The sequence below is a fragment of the Anarrhichthys ocellatus genome, unplaced genomic scaffold, assembly GCF_004355925.1.
Source record: "Anarrhichthys ocellatus isolate YVR2014 unplaced genomic scaffold, GSC_Weel_1.0 scaffold74, whole genome shotgun sequence".
Classification (NCBI taxonomy): domain Eukaryota; kingdom Metazoa; phylum Chordata; class Actinopteri; order Perciformes; family Anarhichadidae; genus Anarrhichthys; species Anarrhichthys ocellatus.
In genome coordinates this window covers 1,195,460-1,216,989 of record NW_022280104.1, presented here as the reverse complement: position 1 = coordinate 1,216,989, position 21,530 = coordinate 1,195,460, and the positions used below count along the sequence as shown (strand labels likewise).

The 21,530-nt window shown below is 42.6% G+C and overlaps 3 protein-coding genes across 10 annotated transcripts; 1 reads left to right on the top strand and 2 right to left on the bottom strand.

Annotated features, from left to right (window-relative positions):
* Positions 1 to 3,613: 3,613 nt before the first annotated feature.
* Positions 3,614 to 9,241, bottom strand: elovl4a (ELOVL fatty acid elongase 4a). Of its 2 annotated transcripts, none has more exons than XM_031873790.1 (7): positions 8,971 to 9,241; positions 7,927 to 8,009; positions 7,160 to 7,347; positions 6,939 to 7,019; positions 6,110 to 6,281; positions 5,428 to 5,555; positions 3,614 to 5,248 (listed from the first exon to the last, which is right to left on the bottom strand). In XM_031873790.1, the coding sequence occupies exons 2-7, from the start codon at positions 7,991 to 7,993 to the stop codon at positions 4,925 to 4,927; spliced, it is 960 nt and encodes a 319-aa protein (XP_031729650.1). In that variant the 5' UTR covers positions 7,994 to 8,009; positions 8,971 to 9,241; the 3' UTR covers positions 3,614 to 4,924. The 2 variants fall into 2 exon arrangements, with proteins under 2 accessions (XP_031729650.1, XP_031729648.1); XM_031873788.1 differs by having other exon boundaries at positions 8,976 to 9,241.
* Positions 9,242 to 10,009: 768 nt separating this feature from the next.
* On the top strand, positions 10,010 to 12,638 carry prelid3a (PRELI domain containing 3A). 7 transcript variants are annotated; one of them, XR_004213725.1, is made up of 7 exons: positions 10,010 to 10,368; positions 10,756 to 10,924; positions 11,032 to 11,121; positions 11,423 to 11,493; positions 11,578 to 11,675; positions 11,902 to 11,978; positions 12,138 to 12,227. XR_004213725.1 is itself a non-coding variant. In XM_031873767.1 (7 exons), the coding sequence occupies exons 1-6, from the start codon at positions 10,337 to 10,339 to the stop codon at positions 11,971 to 11,973; spliced, it is 537 nt and encodes a 178-aa protein (XP_031729627.1). In that variant the 5' UTR covers positions 10,010 to 10,336; the 3' UTR covers positions 11,974 to 11,978; positions 12,138 to 12,227. The 7 variants fall into 7 exon arrangements, 6 of the variants coding, with proteins under 6 accessions (XP_031729627.1, XP_031729624.1, XP_031729623.1 ...); XM_031873767.1 differs by having other exon boundaries at positions 11,578 to 11,680; XM_031873764.1 differs by lacking the exon at positions 11,902 to 11,978 and having other exon boundaries at positions 11,578 to 11,680; positions 12,138 to 12,638.
* Positions 12,639 to 13,976: 1,338 nt separating this feature from the next.
* Positions 13,977 to 21,027, bottom strand: fbxo32 (F-box protein 32). The gene is made up of 9 exons (XM_031873761.1): positions 20,771 to 21,027; positions 20,098 to 20,225; positions 19,637 to 19,686; positions 19,410 to 19,502; positions 17,206 to 17,299; positions 16,409 to 16,593; positions 16,100 to 16,282; positions 15,409 to 15,552; positions 13,977 to 15,269 (listed from the first exon to the last, which is right to left on the bottom strand). The coding sequence occupies exons 1-9, from the start codon at positions 20,881 to 20,883 to the stop codon at positions 15,180 to 15,182; spliced, it is 1,080 nt and encodes a 359-aa protein (XP_031729621.1). The 5' UTR covers positions 20,884 to 21,027; the 3' UTR covers positions 13,977 to 15,179.
* Between the last annotated feature and the right edge of the window lie 503 nt (positions 21,028 to 21,530).

Sequence of the window (21,530 nt, the reverse complement as noted above, 5' to 3'; positions counted from 1 at the left end):
ACTGAGAAGACATCAGTTTCTTTAATTACATCATCGTAGTTTGAATTTATTACATTTAATCTGACAATTTAAATTTCAACATGTATATTCAAGTATGAATCCATTTGGATCCTGGATTGAATCACCTTATCTTGTCTTTTTTTTCAAAACACTTTATATCAATGTTGCACTCATCCCATCACAGGAAAAGACTTGATATGAGACTGAATAACTTGTTAAGGTGGATATTTTCTACAGTAATAAACAGGCAGTTCACTCAACAACAATTCTTGCCATTGTTTCACGAACATTTCTTTTTTGCTGTGTGTCTAGCTTGAGTGGTAAATCTTTCACTTCCCAGTCCTTCGTCCCACAGCATTCACTGGTGAGAGCCTGTTAGCTGTGTGTGTGTGTGAGAGAGAGAGGAACTAATGAACATCTAAAAATATCACACTCATTCATTTCACACTCCCAAGACTCTCTCTCATTCTCACTTTCTCTATTATTCACTAACACCCTTACCCGGGATCATCACTGTAACACCATGTGTAGACGGGGATCCCAGCTGTGTCGCAGTCAGGAATAATCTGCAGTGTCATCTTGTAGTGTCCGTGCTGGGTTCCCTGTTTTTTAAACTGCAATGTCTAGTATTATTCTAAATAAAACATATATAAGCATTTCACATCAACTAATCCTTTCCACATGAAGTTTGGTACATGTACCTATTATGTCTCTATTATAAGACATGAAACATATAAATGTGCCTTAAAATACAGTGTAAACCACTTTATTTTTCTGCAAAAGAAAAAGCATCAGGGCGGCAAATACTCACGTAAGATAAGTCATACACAGATATTTTCATTGCTTCATTATTCATTAATAATCATTCTTAGAATAATGACATGCCATGGGAAAGGTAATGAAAAAGTCTTTAAGCCTTTGTTCTGGCAGGTTAGCAGTGGAGGGCTTTGTGAAGCTGTAGTGCCTTATTGGTGCAATACGTTTTTCCCATGCGACATAAAAAACACGCCAGTCTCAGTTGTTGTGCTCCAGATATCAGCTGAGCTTCTGACAGGCAGGGAAATTGTTACTTTGCTGTGAAATCCACATGGGACACATCTGCACAGATACAGACATATATAAATGTTGATGTGGCCATTTGAATCCTCTCAGTACACAAGCACATAGACTTCTGGATTTAGCACTTATGCTCTATTTCATGTGCCGTGTGGAGAAATAGAAAAGAGTGCGATCATTTTGTTTTATTCAATACCACCATTTGAATAAACACATTACATTGATTGACATGAGGTTGAAAACATTAATGAGGTTACACTAATACAACTAACTCATAACACATGAGCTGGCATACCTACACTACGGCCAGCGATGCTATGCAGGCCAAATCTGCCATTAAGTTTGGTATATGAAATATGTGTGATGGCTTATTTTCTAAAAGCACTGCAAGGCATTTCAGTGCCAATGAAAATTCAGCATCTATAAATCATTTGTCCTTTAGAAACCTCCAGAGACATAATGGCAGAGATGTGCCAAGCTGGAGAAACTCGGGGAAAGGGCTGAAACGGTTGGAGGGATATGGGGCCACCATCCAAGGGAAATGTTGCTGAGGAGGTTACAGTTTTCTGTTACAGAGTTGTGAAATGATGGCTCTGCGTTGAGGAATAACACCAACATCATCCATGTAATACCCCTCTGCTAGTGGAGGCCTCCCACTCACAGACTGGGGGGGGGGGGGGGGGGGGGGGTTGCACATACACACACACACACTCACACAAATAAACCCTCCCCCACACACACAGACACACACAAGCACTGAAACACCATTTAATAGTTTATTGTGCTGGTGCTGTTTCCCACATAGACCACAGCTGATTCAAGAAGCAACGGGGGGGGGGGGGGGGGTCAGACAGCTGCTGTGTACAGTTACCATGGATACCTTTGTCTGAAATTGTCAAAATGGGAGGAGAATTCCGGGATGGGATGAGCAGTCGTATAAATTGAATTTTAAAAGGTTTCTCTGTCTTTGGCTGCCAAACAGGTTTCCAGAGATTTACCTTCATCACTGTTATTATCTTTATTATCAAGCGTGTCAGACAAGCATCATATGACTCATGACATGACAGACATGACCCCGCCCTATATTGGAAGCACACTTCTATACCGCTGCAGATTTTGATGTTTATTCGTCATAAATATGGATTATTGATAATAAATATGGAAAACTGGCAAACAGACATTCATGGCAAAAAGTGAAGCTGCAACACGACACACATTTTACACAAGCATTTTTGATTTGGAGGTTTGGCTTAAACAATTGTGGAATACAATTGTGGTTATGTGCTCAAGTAAACGTAGCAATACCACAATGTGAAACTACTCCATTACAACAATATCTCCTGCAGTATTCTTACCTAAATGTACTTAATGTATCAAACAAAAAAGTACTAATTAGGCTGAAGGACCCTTTTGAGAGTGTTAAAATATTGTATGCTATATAATTATTATTATCGCTGATGCTGCAAGTAGTGTTTCATGTAATATGTTAGTCATATTTATGTCTGTAAAACCTACAGCTTTAGTAGCTCAAGAAGCTCCGGTATCTCAAATGTGGCGGAGAAGAAGTATAAAGTAGCTGAAAGAAAATACTCCAGCTAAGTACCTCAAAAAATGTCTTACAGTACAGCACTTAAGTAAATATACTTAGATAATTTCTAGCACTGGGTTCTTACAGATAGAAGTGCACAGAAACATTAGTGTGTGAGTGCCATCCCTATTATGTGGGGCTGCCTGAGTGTAACACGTTTAGATACACCAAGACAATACCAAACTGACAACCAGGAATTGAAGTTCACATACGTCCATCAAAACTTTTGAGTGATTATGTTGCTCTCCTCACTTCATGAAACATGATGACGTTTTTTTTATCTCTTCCATAATTACAGTGGATGGCTAAAAAGGTGGGGAACATAGCGAGCAGACTGTAAAGTAACTATGGCGCCCTCTAGTGTTGGAAACCCGATCTGCACATATGTTACCATTATTGTCTTTTCACACCACCAATCAAGAAACACATAGAATGCCAAACAATGTAAATTATTGTTAAATACCCATGACATTTACCACAATGTAAAGTATACATGTAAAGTATTTAAATGAAGTGGCAAGAGGAAACACGCATTTTGTACAGGCATTCAGTTTAATTGAATTTGAAGACAGTTCAAAGTAAAAAACACGGAAGCAGTGTGGACATATAAATGTCCGAGCTAACAAGCTGGGAACATTCCCAAATGCGCATTGTACAAAATATCACAATGTAATATGTACAACACAAAAAGAACACAAATACACAGACAAGCACTCTCAGTAACATGAACATTGGTATTTACACAAAAATAAATAAATAAAAAAACAATAAATAACATCAAAATGCATTGATAAATGGATGACATGAAGCTCGATTTGCCAACATACAGCCGACCACTGATTTATGCTCTATATACTACAGGCAGAGCACTTCATAGTGGTATAACATACAAAGTCACTATAGAGGTTCACCAGCTCCTTTTGTATATCAATCATACCTTTTATACTTTTAAATCCAAATTTTCCCCTGATAAATTTACATTCAAGCCAGATCAGGACAGACATTAAGTCTGAAAACATAGACACAAAAAGATATTTGATTGAATATGGGAAGAAATGGTACTCAAGGTAGACTCAGTTAACTTGATAAAAACTGGCGGTTACTTCTGAATTCTCTACCACCACTTCTTTGTTCGGCACACAACATTTTCACCAGCATGTTAAGACGAACAATGACGTCAGATATAATAGAAAAAGACAGGTACACATCTGCAAAGACAAAACTCCACCAGCTTTTCTGTCAAAACGGGGGAACGTTGATATAATCATCAGATCCACCATTTCTCTGGATGATATTCATTACATTTCAAAGCATTACATACAAGTAGGGATATATAAAACCTGCTATGGTTATGTACAGAAATAGAAAATCTAAGTTGTAACCTTCTCTGAGATACAGTTGATGATTATTCCATCATAAACCAGTGCTGGAACAATCCCATCCAAGTCTCAAAGGATTAGAAATCTTTCATTTCTATTTCTATGTACATCTCACCTCTGGATATTGATTTGCTTTCCTTGTTTAGAATGTAACTGTGCAGCTCAAAAGTGACTGGCAGCTGAGTCCACAACTTCAAATAAATAAGAAAAAATAAGACAAGTGCGTGTTCACAAATAAGTGGAGGACTGCCGTACCGAGGTGTCTATTCAGTAAACAAGAACTGTAAACGTAAGTTTCTCTCACGTAACATCAATAAAAACGTGAATACGATGAGGTCAAAATGACATGATACTGTACATCATCATCAGCTTTATATCTGTAAAGGTGAACAACAACAAAAAAAATGATGAGCTCAAATATAAATTGGCATGTTTGTGTGCGTTTTGTGTATTCCTGTCTCAATACAGCAGTAACAATATGAACGGTATATCATTTAGCAGCTCAGGAACATTTGATGTAGCTTTCCCAGCATGCCAAATGGTCTTGGTTTCCTTTCCAGGCTCAGTTTTAAGTAGCTGAAAGTCACTTTTTGAACCAGATCCGTGGCACCACCATAAAGAGAAGGAATACTAAGATCTATCCCGAACCATACACTACTGTATTTTAGGTTATGTGTGACACCTTGGGCATGACCTTTAACACCTCTCACTAACAAAATGATCCTCTCTCAACACAAGCCTGTCTCATAATTTATCTACAACAACTCAGATCATGGCTTAAATAAACACATCACACCTTAACGCATCCATCCATCTAAATCTTGCTCAAATGAAGTCTTTCATGTTTTAGCACTATCAACCCAGAACCCAAAGCAAGGCCCTACCTCACCTCCGCCTCTCTCTAATCTCGTTTAGCTCTTCCTTTCCTCTTTCTCCTCCCAGAGCTCTCCTGGGGCTTCTCCTCTTTGCTCCCCGCCACCACTGCTCCGTTGGCGGCCTTGCCGAGCCCGTTGAGGGTCCCGTTAGAGAGGGCCTTGCCCCCTTTGGAGGAGGAGGAGGCGTCACGTCTGGGCTGTTGGCGGCGGTAGGTCTGGTAGTAGAAGTTGCCGAAGAGGACGATGAAGGTGATGGCGTAGCAGATGAGGGAGTAGTGCATCCAGTGGGGGAAGTCGCAGTCGACGTAGAGGGACAAGGCTGTGTGGCCGATGGTGACGTGGAACTGGACCTGAGACACAAAGAAAGACAATCACATTTTTGCGTTGCTGTCGTGTAATTCTTTCACACCTTTAAACCTGAGAATCATTATTTCAGTGAGTAAAACGTGGCGTGAGATCAACCTTCCAAAACATGTAAAAAGGACTACATTTTTATTCAAATTAGCCGCACAGTGAGGTGACATCTTACCATCTGGACGATGGTCAAGTACTTCTTCCACCACAGGTACTTTTGGATCTTAGGTCCACAGGAGGCCAGGCCATAATACAGATACATCAAGACGTGGATGGCTGCGTTCATGTGGGCCCCAAAGAACGCTGCAGGTGAAAGAAAATTTGAATATTGATATTAGTTTTGCCATGCTAACGGTGGTGCTAGAACACAATTTAATTGCACAAATTTTGTTGATTTCTGAACACTTTATTGTAGTTTTATTTCGAATTTAAGGACAATAATGGTATTTGGTGTATATAGCGAGAAATTGTGAATACTTCACATTATTGTTTCATTTTCCAGCCGCATTAACACACAAAGATTACGTAACAAAAAAATGATTTGGCAAATTGTCCACTGTGATGGATTATGTATTTATGTCTCTGCAAGATGTTGTTTGTGCTGTTGGTGATTGTGACACAAAGGGCACATACATGTAAAAGACTCTTCCTTCCGTCTTATTACAAAACGACCACAATTGCTCAGTATGAAAAGATCAGGAGCAAAAAACAAAAACATGATCAAGACCTTTGAGTCCAACATTAAATGTTCATTTTAACTAGAGCTAAAGGAAATAGGGGGTAAAGATGTATTCAATTATAGGTAAAAGTAGGCATAGGGCATCATGTAGGACTCCACTGTAGCATGAGCTACTCACACTGTCCTCCTGCCACCCATTTGATGCCGATCCACCAGAGAGTGAACATGGTGCAGTGGTGGTAGACATGCAAGAAAGTAACCTGGTTGAATTTTTTCCTCAGGATGAAAAACACCGTGTCCAGATACTCGATGCCCTTAGAGATGAAATACCACCACAGAGCTCCTGCCACCTGTCTCGGGCAGAACGGGAGAAATGGGTTGAAGACAGGCACGGGTGGAGGAAGGAAATAGAAACCAACAGGGAAACGCAGACAGTTAGAGAAGTAGAGGAGTAGTTCAATTGGACTCTCGTTTCTAACTTGTTGTATAATCAAATATGAAGCTGTCTCGACTCAACAGAATTCCACACATACTTGCACTTCCTTGAGGGAATAGTTTCAGTTCTTTACTGATCTATTCTATCCAACATCTCAAACTCAGGGTCACCTGAGACCCATTGACTGTGTCAGATGTGTAACTACGTCACGGAGCAGTAGGAAGGAAGGTGAAACTGAACACCTTCCTTGAGCCCTCTTCCAGCTCGCACTTTTTCTAATAACAGGAGCACGGTCCAAATGAGCGGATGTTGGTCATGTTTCTAAAAAAACCCTGAAAGTGAAGCTTCCCATGGCACCGCAGACGAGGATTTTTCTTCATCATTTGAGTACAAATGATAAAGAAACATGTAACATGTTACGTCGCAGTCAAAGAGCAGAGGTGCCTCGTTACTCCTGGAAACTAATTACAGCACACACACACACAAACCATAAGAAAGGAAGTGACACAATAGGGCAGGTGCCGTGCAGTCCATTGTGGTAATGTTCCATTTTCACTTAAAAAACACTCACCCTGACTTCATTGGGGTCCTCTGAATAGTCCACCCGTTGACAGATGTAGCTGTAGCTCGCTGACCGCGCTGCCATAAACAGCTAAAAAAAACAAGATAATATTTCATGAATCACTGACATAACAACAAAGGCAGAGAGACACAGTGAGAGGAAGAAAGCTGGATGCGCTGTGATAAGGTTAGTCTTAACTCAGGGGGAACATATAGTTAATATTTACCTACCTCTTTAAAGATGAAGAAGTTGAGAAAGACCATGCTGAAGTTGTAGACAATGAGGGTCTTGCGGAGCTGGAAGGGCTCTCTGTTCTTCATGTATTTGGGCCCCAGCCAGAGGAATAGCAGGTAGGAGGTGCTGATGGCCAGCGTGGGCAGGGGGTTGTTCATCAGAGGCCATTTCGCCACTCGCTTGTCTGTGGGACAGATGTTCACATAGCATTACATAACTATTCTTAATGTTCACATTACGCTGTTACAGCGTGGGTTCGGTGTCAGCTTATTTTAAGAGGAGTGCAGGTCAAATGCAATAGGAGTACAGATGCCACCTTTTTGTCCAGAGGTGACCTGTCTGTCTGGAGGTCAATTTGATGTAGTTTATTGGTGCATGTGATGTGATAATTCGCTTATGAGGTGAAAGATACAATATCCATTCAGCGATGTAGTAGGTAATGAAAAAGGAAAGATTGTGTATTGATTCCACTTCAGTCATAAAAACAAGATACGAATGACGGAGTAAAGCGAGACAAGACACATTGAGAATATATTAATATATAATATATATATATAATACTGCATATTTCATATCAATATATGTCCAGGCACATACACACATTATTCTACTGTGGTGCAACTTTGACTCATCCTTGATCAAATTCCCACCAAAGCACCGTCCATTTACTGACTCATTGCAGGAAAACCACCTACCTGTAGATGTAAACTTAAGTATTCAGTTACTTGAAAAACACCATTTCTCCAAAATACAAGACTGTTACCTGCAATGGTTAGGGTCCATTTGTAGAACTCTATGGTGTCATTAATTAAATGTCTGACTATCTCCATCTCTGCGGCCAATGACCTGAAATGAAAGAGACAGACGTGAGAATGGAGCCCTCTGAAATCTCAGCTTTCAACTGAGGTGAACAAGTAAGAACCCTAGCCATGCTATTTTTTAAACTGCAACATAACAATAATAACAACACTTTTAAATGATTGATCATTAAATAGTATGAAGCTGTAAGAGAAACGAACCCAGGCTAACAGGAGGCCAGTTTAAAGCCTATAGGAGCCTGTGGCCCCAGGCCATGATAGATGGGCTATAGGCTTCATTGCGCACAAAGGCTGGGAGCACCGGCCGGCAGAGCGCATGTGTCAGCAGATTTTTTGGCGTGAGCACGTCCACCAGCCAACCTGGTGGTCCTTATAGTGTGTGGGGGTGGGGGTGTGGAGGCCTCGTGCCCCACTTTCACATTGAAATGGGTCATCTCCTATACAGTGCCAGACTGACGCATATGTTGATAAGTGTGATTGAATGATCCCTAAAAAGATGACACCCTGCCACCCCCCCCCCCCGCCCCCACCATCTCTGACTCTCTCTCTCCCGCCTGGAGCGGATCAAGCGCTGCTGCAGCATCTGCCTTAGTCCTGCACGCGCTGTCCGCATAAACTACTATGAAAATAAACCGTAGGCTACATCACTGTCAAAATCAAAATGAAATTAACCAAATATTGTGTGTTCCTCTGGCTTCGGTAAATATATTGACAATAGGATTATGAACTATTTGAATGCCAAATATTTGCAATCTGCAGTATGCAGTCCGGCCTTCAACTGGGAGCCTGCCTGAGGAGTCCCATCATCAATATCATTTTTCAAAAATGCCTGAGCTGTTTCCGTCTTACATCTGTAAAAAAAAACACGATTACGGTCATGAAAGACAAACGTGGTCTCAAATCACGACTCCACACAGGCAACATATACGATCCCGTATTATCGACATTGGTCTCGCATTCTGCTCCGTGCAAATGAAGATGCTTATTACCTTACCGTGTCGGTGCTTTAAAAAAAATCCGTCTAAAATGACATTCAACGCAAGGTCACGCCGTGTGCGTTATTCCGGGTGGTAATCGACTGCGCTCGTTCTCTATGACTTGATTAACTGTTCCGCATCCAGGGTGAAATAAACGGACCGCTGAAAAAAACGGCGATGGCATGAATTATGTCGTTAAGGGACCACACTAGGCTCCGCTGCGCGTCTGCTTCCCTGAGTCCTCCTCTGATCCCTCACACACCCGCGTCGAGGCACAGAGAATACACCTTACACTTCCGATTTTACCTTCAAAATAAAAAGAATGATGGTTTTCCTTAAAGCACAGTAGACAATGGCCATGAACATCAATTAAATATGATTGATGATAACAACAATAGTAATTATTAAATAATAATAATGCTCATCTTATGCTATTGTTAATATCAATAATCATTCAACCACTCACTTGTCTTAAATTAAATCCCTCCTGAAACATTAATGGTAATGCAGTGAGTTTGGGAGTTTAAATAATGATTGTTTACATTATCCTTGTAGTAGATTACTGCAGCAGTTGGAGCTCGTGTGCAAACTTTCTCTCAGCCTCCAAACCAAATTTTTTTATTTGCATTTCCTGCTTGCTCTATTCTGTCCAGCTCCGCTCCTTTCCACTTGACCGGGAGGATGGAGAGATACTAAGCGCATGCGTACACATGGAGGCGGATGCAGCAGCATCCGCTTCGTCGAGTCGACCAGACTCAACCAGGGAAAGGCAGGAAAAGCATTGGTTTTGACCTCAAAATAAAACAAAAAGAAACGTGTCTCCTAAAATAACTACTATTGTGCAGAAAAATGTACACATCAAACACGAGTCAGCATCACAGTACAATAGATACAGGTGAATAGCATTATAGCATCCAACTTCAAACTGTATATTGATTCTAAATCCATAGGCTCTACATGTTTACCAGGCTGAGGACCACAGGTCATTAAATGGGGTTTATTTTGAAATTCCTGACCAGAATCCCTCATCTCACTCTGTCGGACTTGACATTTGGTGGCTCCGCTGTTGCACCGGCTCCTCTCTTGTCCTCTACTGCACGAGCTAGTTGTTTTAATCTATAAATCAGCCTACATGTTGTCTTCCTGCTGGTCCTGTGACGTGGGGATCAGAAGAGCACATTGTGCAATCTTTACGCACGGCTAATACGAGAGATGCGAACTCCAGACTCACTTCATTGATGGTCGTGAGCTTCCATCATAGGCCCTGCGCTCTTAATACCGACGCTAGTTCCTCTTATGAAAATGGTCCGGTGAAACGTAGTGTCGGATCACGGAGGGTTTCTCAGCAGCGATAAGGTCAAGACCTGTGTTGTGAAAAATGAAGATTTGGAGCACGGAACATGTTTTCAGGTTGGTTTATTGACGTTGTATTGTCCTCTGTGGACTGGTCTGTCATTGGAGGGCTAGGTTAAATAAATCTGAATTTAATTAAACTCTGAAGCTCACTACTATCTGATTGTGGTCAGTAAATTCCACCTGCTCTATAGGAGTGATCACGATGATCATTTAACATCAGCAGACACCCTCCCGGTCACAGTTTTGTCCCAGAAAAGCACATAAGGAAAGTGAGTTTAGTTGTTTAAGGACAACCCTGTGCACTTGACTTCATCGAGAGATCATGAAACATATTCCTACACATTCAGTTTATCAAAAGCTTGCCAGAAAATGTCAGCCAATAGACAAGATTGACATGTTTCTTCCCCATTTCATTTTATTTTGTACTGTTTTTGTGCGCAGTTACCCATGGGAGACGGTGATCAAGGCTGCCATGAGGAAGTACCCGAACCCCATGAACCCTAACGTGGTCGGGGTGGACGTGCTGGAGCGCAGGGTTGATACAGAGGGGCGCCTGCACAGCCACAGGCTCCTCAGCACGGAGTGGGGCCTCCCGGGCATTGTACGAGCGGTCAGTCATCAACACACACACACACATATGTATACGCACATGTCCACATACACAGTTCAAGCGACATGTGGGCTCATTTTACTTGCTGTGTGTTATCGTGTGCGTAGATATTGGGAACCAACTACACGCAGACGTATGTGAAGGAACACTCCATAGTGGACCCAGAGGAGAAAAAGATGGAGCTGTGCTCAACAAATGTAAGTTCATACTGAGTCTGTCCGCCAGCCACGACTTCAATCAGCATCAGCTGCACAGTACATGTAGCGATGGTGAGCCACAACAACATTAAAATTAAACTGTGTAATCACCTACATGATAATGCACCAAAATGTGCTGCTTTTGTGTTCATCAATAATAAATAACAAACAACAATTCACAGGAAATACTATGGTACATGGATATAGTAATTGTTGTGTCCAAATAAAACTTCATATGCATCACAATATTCCATGTGAGTATCCCATAAATAAGGAAATCCAAATACATGTTATCCTCCAGATCACTCTCACCAACCTGATTTCAGTGGACGAGAGGCTTCTTTACAGACCACACCCAGACAACCCAGAGGTGTAAGTACATTGCGCAATTTATTCAACTTCATGTTATTTCTGAAAACTCACCCTCGGCCTCATCCTCCTTCCCTCCCTCCTCAGTACCATCCTGACCCAGGAGGCCATCATCACAGTCAAGGGAGTGAGTCTAAGCAGTTACCTGGAGGGGATGATGGCGAGGAGAATGTCGGCTAACGCCAGTAAGGTAACACTTCTTTTATCCTTTGCATGTACTCTGAAGTTACAAAAGTATTGCAGAGTATTTCTTTGCATGCCTTCTAACTGGGACTCTGCTGTCTCTGCAGTTTCATTGCGTGCTTCCTGGAACCCACAGGCAGAAGTTGCTATTCCCAGCGGTGTTCACCTGTTTCAGTGTTTGGCCTTTGAATTCTCTTTAACCTTCTGTTTCTCCGTGTGGACCTGTAGGGTTGGGATGCTATTGAGTGGATTATTCAGAACTCTGAAAGAGAGAACGTACCTCTCTGTGACATTTACTAACTCTGGTAACTCTTCTCTCCTTGCTTTTCTTCACAACCTTCAGTCTTACCAGACTACTATAAGCACGCCACTCATTTTGTTTTCTCTCGAAACAGCAAAAAAATCTTATATTTGTGTATGCATGCGTCACATATTGCTCAGCGCTCATTTGTTTGCATACGCAGGACTGCAGCTCTACAGCGACGCCTACTTTACGCGCTTCACACCTCATAAACCTCCGGGGGTTCTCAGCACCTCGGGATCCTCTGCAGTTGGTACTTACATCACCATGCACTGAAAGCTAAGACTGACGGGGTAATGCTGCCAAAGCTGAAATGGTTACAGAGCTGGATTGAAGGGTTGTGGGTCCCAAGTCCGGTAGGTGTTGCTTAATGCTAACTCAGCAAACGACTGTTCTCATCGAGGCAAGCGGGGCCAACTGGAAACTTTTCCTTCCAGCTCCACCGCTGAATACATTGAAGGTTTGACATTCAAGGTGGCATCTGTCAACACCATGAGCCTACCAGACTTTACTGGTTTGAATATAGCATCACTACCACACATTTCCTTTGCTCTCATATCATATCTCCGCATACCGTGGAGGAGATGTGGAAGACGGATGCAGCACGTATATGTACACATTTTTAAGGAAACAGTATGATACAATGACAATATGCAAAAAAAACGTCATAACTTTTATTTCAACCGATGTAATTTCTCAGTGGCGACTCCTATGGCGGGAGTTCAAAAACAGTTTTTACTGGTGCTTATTATGTGTTTTAAGACTCACAAACTGTAGATGGTGTGTTTGCATGATAGCAGTTTGAAAAAGACAGGGGGGGGGGGGAGTAAAAAAGAAATGTAGTAGCCAGATATACATTTGCTAATGCAGCTTTAGATAGGTAGGAATTCACAGAAATGATATTGTTTATCTCAACAACAAAAAAGATGGGAATGTACCATTAACACAACCTTCTTTATCTGCTTGCAAAGCATAAGTATACAGTGTTTTTGATTTTTTTTTAAATCTGGGCAATATTGCCTTAAGCCAGCAGATTTGTAACTGGGTTCATGAGGAAGATGCAGATGACATGTTTGGCTTTTGTGATCGGTACAGTAAAACGTTAGGTGGACGGTCTTTGTGGGCAGCATTGCCCCTTCTTTTAAAAGGCCTTAAATTATGCCCTTGTATTATTGCTTTGGTAATCATTCATGACTTTACCAGTCGTACACACGATGCTTCCAAATGTTGAACCTCTCTGCAAAAAGCTACCTTCACACCCTGAGGAGCAGGGCAGTACTGTTTGTGCAACGCTGCAGTGGCAGATGCTTTTTTTTTCAGATGATTTACACGCAATTACAATGATCATATTTCTTAGTAAAGTGAATGTTTATATAATATTTGTATAAATATTCATTTAAAAACTTTAAACAATTATTTCACTGTTCATATTGTCTGAATGTCATGCTAAAAGTTTCATTTGCTTTTTAAATATTTTTTTTTTTCCTACCTCAACTGTTACTGCTGCAACAATTAAAACAAAAATGACATTTTAAAACTTGAAGACAGTGTTTGTTGTTCAGGCAGCTCAATGTTTAACTACAGAGTTATTAAACAGCAGGCCTGTCTAATAAACACAGAATACCCCAGAGTCCTTTGTGGTTTAACAACACTGCAGAGGCAGGTTTTTTGTTTTAAATTAGAGCCTCAGTGTTTCATCATCCAAGTACTGTTTAATTTCTCTGCTCCGGAAAGAAACACTCAGGATTGAGCAGTGATTGAAAATCTGAGGCAGAGAGAACCTCATCTCTCATGAAGATAGCTTGATGTCCTGATGTACAAAGTAGCATGCAGTTCATCATTTCTCCAGTAGAGGGCACCATTCTGCCATTAGCAGCATCCAGGCTTCCTGCTCACCTCTAGAAAGAAGCCAGTGTGGATTTTAAATCTGAAGAAAAGGCGATTGCCCAACACAGAGTGTGCATGCGTGTGTGTGTAAAAGTCACATTAAGAGGACTACATATAAGTGATGGCAGCGGTAAGGTTGTTTTCTTTTATTTATTCAACAGAAACAGAACGCATTGCATAGCATGTACATCATTCCTCACTGAGCAGTGATAGAGGAAAGTCTGGGTCAAATTGCACCTTAATAACAATATTCCCATTCCTTGCTAGAATCTCAATAAATAAGTAAACACTATCAGCTGGGTGTTTAAAAAAATCATGCAGGAGGCTACAGAAAAAAATAAGATGTTTCAGAAAGTCAGCTTTGGTATCAGAGCCTTCTTGAATACCACTCTTCTGTAAATGAGACATTCGTTGATGATAAAAAAAACAAACAGCATCAGGATCTGAAAACATTCCAAACAAGGATTAAACTGTACCGGTTTCAAGTTTTCATGACAAGGCACACGCCATCGCTATGTTGAATTTAATTACAATCTTTGGTAATACTGCACACAGGCACTGCTGCTGCTATAGCAGCCACAGCAGAACATCAAGAATAAAAAAAGTCATATCAAATCTTTATAAAAGTGAAAAACAGCAAAGAAAAGGGAAAAAACATTGTGATGTGCCATGTTATCATAGAATTATCACCCATTCTAACGATCCATTGCTTATATTGCAGTAACTCAAGACTTGTGCCTCTCCATCCCAGTGCCCAACAATACTATTGTAAACTACATCTAAACTTCACACACATTGCAGACCCCCCATGTGAGCAGGCCTTGCAATGGATCAAACAAATCACAATTTCAAATGGGTTGGAATAATCTTCCTACTTCCTGTCTCGAAAAAAAAAACAATTACAAGGGTTGAAAACCCTCCAAAAATAAAAACAAATTCCCAAGTCGGGAAAAATAAGTGCACACGTCTGAGGTCAAGAGGTGTGTTTTCTTCGGAGTACAATTTCAACAACCACATTAAACTAAGACTTAACTCTGACAGCCGAGTGTTCCCTTTATCCACAGGCCGACTGCTGCACCTCCTCTCCTCTCCGTCACATTCACTCACTTTCAACTGGGAACTCTCCCAGAGGTTCAACAGAATCTCCATTGCATCATTGTCCCACTGCCTGAGCCCCCTCCACTCAAACCTCAACTAAAATACACATCCGGGAATAGAGTGTGCTATTAACAAAAAAACAATATTGTACATTTCTATGTACAGTATGTACAGTCAGTTCATCTGGATTTTTCTTTGGGGAGAGGGGGGGGGGGGGAAATCAGAAGTTGAAGAGGTTGATGAAGTCTTGAGGGGAGAGGGACATGGTGCAACTTTCCGGGTTGTTTGCGGTGCAGGGATGGTTCGTGTCCTGGGAGAAGACACACAACGCTCAATATTAAATGGTTTATTTTCCTCTTTATTTATTAATGGTTGTGACATTTTTGTTTTCATATCCACTTTGATCAAGTGCAAAAGGAGAGAGGGGAAAAAAAAAACATCAACACTACCTTCCAGAAAAGGATGTGGCAGTGTGTGCAGAAGTGCAGGGTGTCACTATATTCCTCTCTGCGAGGATAGCAGCGGATCAGCTTAGAGTACATCTTCTTCCACTCCAGGTGACCTTTGTCTGACACCATCAGGCGCCTTCGGATCTGAAGAAGTAAACAGACTTTGAGACACGACCCAAGGAGAGAAAAATACTTTCAAATATCTTCTAGGATCTCAGCTCTCTTGAGAAGTTATTTAGTATCCCAGCTCACTCCTAAAGATGTTGCATTGATAGGAGTTTTTTCTTTAAAGCACTCTTAACCTGTCGGAAAGCTTCACTGTACCCTAGTTCAGCATAAAGCCTGAGACCGTCTCACTCGCTTATCAGGGGCATGCTTTTGCGCAGGGTGCTAGGTTACTGCGAGGTCAGTATGCGCACTCTGTTTTCCAGGAGCAAGTCTTGTTTATCAGAGATGCTTGACCTCTGAGTGATTTTCAATGACATGTATGTCAAAAAGACTGCACCGTTATCTTACTTTAACGGTCTCAAGTGTGTAACCTGGAGGTCATCTGAGGCAGTTCGAGGACAACAAGGAAGACGACTAACCCGCCGTGTGTGTGTGTGTGTGCCAATGTGTGTTACGGGCACGGAGGAGTGCATCATTCTCATTCTGTACATATTTAAGGATCATCCCCCTGATTTCCACGTGCCTGTCTGTCTGTGAAGTGGTAATGGCAGAGCCTCTTCCACAGCAGCCGGTCCTCGGCGAGCGCCCCCAGCGAGGGGCACACCTGGCCCAGGCTGACCAGGTCCCTGCCGTCCGACAGACGCTGCATGATGTTCAACTGCAGACTGGCGGGCAGTTCGGTCAGAATCATGCCTGTAGATGTGGGCTGAAGGGGAAGAAAAAGTCATACGTTTAATAGAAATGTAATGTCCTCCTTGAATTCCCTTACATTTCTCCATCATAAGGAGAAATGATTCAGGCTCCTCGCCCTGTATTTCGAGCCCATGCTCACCCTGTTGATGTGGATGTTGTCCAGCTGCTGGTGCCACTGCAGGATGTTCTCCATGCGGTACAGCCAGGTGTTGATGTTCCCCACCAGGACAGACTTGCCCATGTCCTGAACGAGACCACACAGCGAGACGTAGAGCGTCAACAGCAGCTCCTTGATCGGACGAACGTTCTGCTGGTCGTCCAGAACTGAGGGAGGGGGGGGGGAGGACGAGAAGATAAATCACTGAACTCAATTCACTACTCAAATCACGACCTGAAAGTAGCCGCCCAATAGTGAAACAGTGAGTCATCGAAAAGCACATTATCAAAGCAAATGTTTTTTGGAGTGGCTGCACTCTTCTCCTGTGACGTTTGTAATATCTGGCCAACAGGTTTCATAACGCCACCTAAACAAGCCGAACCTCTGTTTAGCAGAGGGAACATTTAGTTTACACTGTGGCTTGCTGGGCCGTCTGGTGACTGTCTTGTGGGTTTTACGGCGCCATTAAAGCACTAAATCCACTCCCCTGCCTCCTTCACAGGTCGTCAGGGCTCATTTCCTCACCTATCGGAGCAAACAGTAGCTTTCATGCGTTTGTCTTTAAGAAGGAAGAGGAGTCTATGTCCATGTACATTTTGATGAAACAATAAAAAGGAAACCAAATAGACTGAATGGAGTCAAACTGCACGTTTAGGCGTGCGCGTGTGTGTGTGAAAACAGCAGAAAATGAAACCCTTGGTACACAAAAGGAGAGAGGCCGAGAGGCAAATTAGTCGAGTGGCTTTACAAAGAGCGGGGAGGAGAGCGACAGGGCTCACCTTTCTGTACCACTCTCTCCAGAATATTCATGTAGTTCTTCTGCGCCACGCCGCTGAGCGAGGGGAGCTGGGACTTGGCGATAAGCTCCAGGAGCTAGAGCAGAGAAAAGAGAAAGAAAACAACACATCAATTTCATCCTGTCAGCTGTTGAGAGACTCTCCGTTCCGTTGCCTCAGTGCTTAATGTTTGTTACGCTCTCTCATAAAAGGCACTTGCACTCCTGACAATAAACGCCGTCTCCCCAACAAATTTGGAGCCGCGCCACCTGGTCCGTGCTCTCAACCCGAGGTTGGGTCCAACGACAGCGCTCTTGGCTCTGATCACTCTTGATCGGAGTCTCTTTAGGGGGGGGGGGGGAAGAAGCTACAGGAAAGGTGTTGGACAAGAGCCTGGGCAGTAAACAACGTCAGCCTCCGCGAACAAGCTTTTAAATCATTGGGACTCCTTGATCCTCCCGTCACGTGAATTAGCTGCATCATTTGACAGAGTGTGTCTGCACTCCCGCTCCCATGCAGGCTTGTGTGTGTGTGTGCGTGCGTGGTTGTTGCCGGTTAGCGGACAAACAGTGGGTTCCAGGGTGGCATGGCTGGCATGCAGCAGATGCCGTGACATCATGGAGAAACTCGAGTTCCCACTTGCTCAATTCTCACCGGAGCACGTGACCTTTGTCAACATATCCACATCCACATATTGTGGGCTGCTTTCTGGTAAACTGGCGGGTGGTGCTTACTGGGAGTAAGAAGAAATGCCGATTAGTTTGAGGGTTATTCTCTGACACCCTCACCCTCCCTGTTCATTTTTTTTAAGCTTCTTCGCCCTCTCCCGGATCCCCTTTTTATTCATTCCAGCTCCATTCCTAAAAGCTAATCCCATGCCCTTCTGCTTTTAGCAGCTCATCAAGTGTTCCTCTCTTTGTAGAGCAGCCGGGCAGAACAACGTGTGTTTCAGGATCTACTTTTAGCTCTTGCTGTTCTCCAAACTGCACGGCACAGCTTGCCACACCAGCCGTGTCAGACACACCGCGTCTTGTGTTGTTACTGTACAATAAACAATCGTTTTTTTCGTGCGTGAGGAGAACAGAAGAGGGACCTCTCGGTGTCTCTTTGTGGAAGAACCCGATCCGTGTAACTGAGACGGAGTTAAATGAACCCCCAAATGCCATCAGACACAACCAATGAAGAGCAGTGACCTAGGACGCCGTGTCCAGAGTAGACGCTGGTGTTACACAGCCGTATTGTTCTTTGGGCTTACCACACTACACTGCACATGTTGGCTGGAACCAGCGCTAGAAAAAGGTCAATACAAAAAACTTCAACAGAGACGGGAGGCCGGCTTTGGTACATCACATTCCTCAGGCTGGCAGAAAGAGACAGTTCAGAGGATTGTGGCATAGTTTAAGTGAAGGAGACAGGAGAAGGAGACAGAAAAGAGCGAATGGAGGTGGCCTGATTCTGGCAGAGACAAGTGCAGAGACAAGTGTGTGTGTGTGTGTGTGTGTGTGGGTCTGAATCACCTGACAACCACTGGGTCTGGTTTCATAGACCCCTGTCGGGTGGTCTCACCTCACCGCACAGCTGTCACCCCCCCCTCCCCCTCGCACAGGAGAACAAGACCACATGCACTCAGCTCACATGGGAGCACATGTGGGAGAGCTGATGTTTGGTTCAGTGCGTCGACGCTTTGATGTGGAGGGGAAGAACTCAAAATTAAACTAAGGGATTATATATTGATAATGCAATTACATTATAGATAACGATGATAATGAATGTCGACGATGTTTTTAGTGGAATTTATTTTTCACAGAGCCATTTAGCATCCCTAATGTCTGTACATCACTTTAACAGTTAGAACATATAGAAACATTTTAAAAGTTACAGAATTGCACTAGTTAACAATAATTGATTTAAAATGATGCGTTAGTGTAATTTAATTTAGGGATGCCAAATGGCTTTATCAAATCATATTACAGCAAATTGTCACGCTATGTCCCACTTTTATCCTACCACAAACACACGCATATACTCCCTGGGTCAGTATCGCCACCATGGAGAGACCCTTGTCTGCTGAGCATTGATAAGAGCCTGGCAGAAGCCTGCACACCCTCTTAACCCCTTCTCCCCCACGAACAAAACACTTCCTATAAGCAACCACAGAGGACGAGAAACAAAAAGAGACAGAAGAAGAAGAAGAGACGAGGACTCACTCTGACAACGTAATTATATCTCCTTGTGTCCTTGATGGCGCTGCAGAAATCCAAGCGGTTGAAGGCCTCTCCCAATGTACAATATCCGTGGCGCTGAGGAAAACACAATCATCGGGGTATTAGGATTGAGATCCTCGGCAGGAGTACAAGGTTCTCTCGGCATGTTGACACGAGCAATGATGATGATGTGAAAAGTTATTGTGAAAGCAGATGAGCTGGTTTGTTACCTCCTTGGTGCTTCCTTTATGAACATAAATCCACTTTTCCCTGTGGAAATCTGTGAGAAAGCAGATTGTTTGTATTAGTGGCCTGTCCTCATTAAGCAGCTTATAAGCACTGTGACAAATGCAAACACACACACACACACACACACACACACACACACACGGTGCCAATAAAAGATACAATTTCAGAGTGAGCATAGTTATTGAAATAGAATTGATCAAATGCTGGAAAAAAATAATCATAAACAATATTATAAGGGATGAGTTCCCATCATGAACGTTACATAACATCCTCATGAGCCCCTCCGCTTAATACGGTTTGGCATGAAGTTAACTTTACCCATTTTATTATGCGATTTGTAACCCCACGCGTAAAAAAAATAAATAAATAAATTACAAAATGTTATCTTTTGCTTCTTTAAAAACAATAAGTCAGACTGTGTGGGCCTTTGGTAGTGACTCACAGGGGACCTTGGTGTTGTTGTTCATTTGGTCTTTTTTCCTCTTCTTGGCAGCCATGTCATAGCTAAGAGAGAGCAGCAGGTTCTCTTTGTTGAAACACTCCTCCTCCTCCTCCTCGGCTTTGCAGAAGCTGGAAAAACACAACCACACATATTTCATTAAAGGCAACATTTCACCATTTTATCCGAGTAGCCTACACACTAGGTCTGCAGCACGTCGTTTGTTTTCTTCAGAAGGCTATAAGGAGGACACACCAACACCAAAACTACTTGTATGAGCTTTAACAGTAACCTCGGGCCCTGTTAAAGGCAGGCTTTTCGTGTTAGTGTCGGCATGTTGCAAAGTGGACAGACGTTTGTTAATCCTCTCACTTGTTGTGAGGTTATTAATAGCTCAGTCATTAGCCTGGAAAAGGAACATGGCCCCCAGAAACAAAGAAAGACACTGAGGTTAATGAGATGGAAACAACACGGAAGGTGCAGGCCTCCCGTTTGTCTGTCACCCTGCCTTTGTTCATCGAGCTGTCTGGACTTTCTTCAAAATATCTCCCCCCCCCCACACACACTTTCCTCCCCCCAACTGGAAAAAAAACCTAATGGCGCATTTAGGAGCTGGATCTCAAACACTGTTGCGATGGAGACAGCGCGAATTCTCGGGACTTGTTTATTGACCAACCTCTTCACGGAGACATTGTTGTTTTTCTCGTCCGCCGTTGTCTTTTTCCATCCCTCCTCGGTTTTAACCCAACTCTGACCCGGTGACCTCCAGTCCTGTCCGAGGAAAGGCATATCCTGCTTCGACGACGGTGAGTTAAATTAAAATAAAAGTATCAGGAAACAGTGCCCTGTTTGCGTTAATATGTATCCTCTCCTGAAGGGATATGTACGTATTTCTGGTCTACTGTTGTCATTGCGCAGCTCTTCTTATATCCTCAACCCAGAACCCGGAAATACACGAGGTCCGCCCACTTTGGAAACTTCCCTGCAACACGTGGCTTTGTTTATCAACTTGAGCGTTGCAAAACCTTTCCTGGAGAACAGCGGAGGTAACGAACCGTCTGTCGTGTCATGGAAATGTAGAGACAGAGGACACCAAGGGCATTTATTTAGAAGGATTTTAACAAGATAAATCCCTTACGAAAGTATTTATTATATGTTAATTAAACAGCTTGGCATTGTGTAACTGTCTCTGCTGTAACTACATTCACTCAAATACTGTAATTAATGTCAAGATACTTGTAAATGTACTTGAGTACTTCCAATTTCTGCTACTTCACGTTTCCTCTCCGTTACATTTTAGGGAGAAATAATACTTTATACTTTTTACTTTACTACATTTATTTTACAGCTACAGTCATGGACCGATTGTCATACAAGTGTTTATCTTTGTAGATGTTTTCTGTATCTTTGTAGTCATTTGATTGTCTCCCCAACAG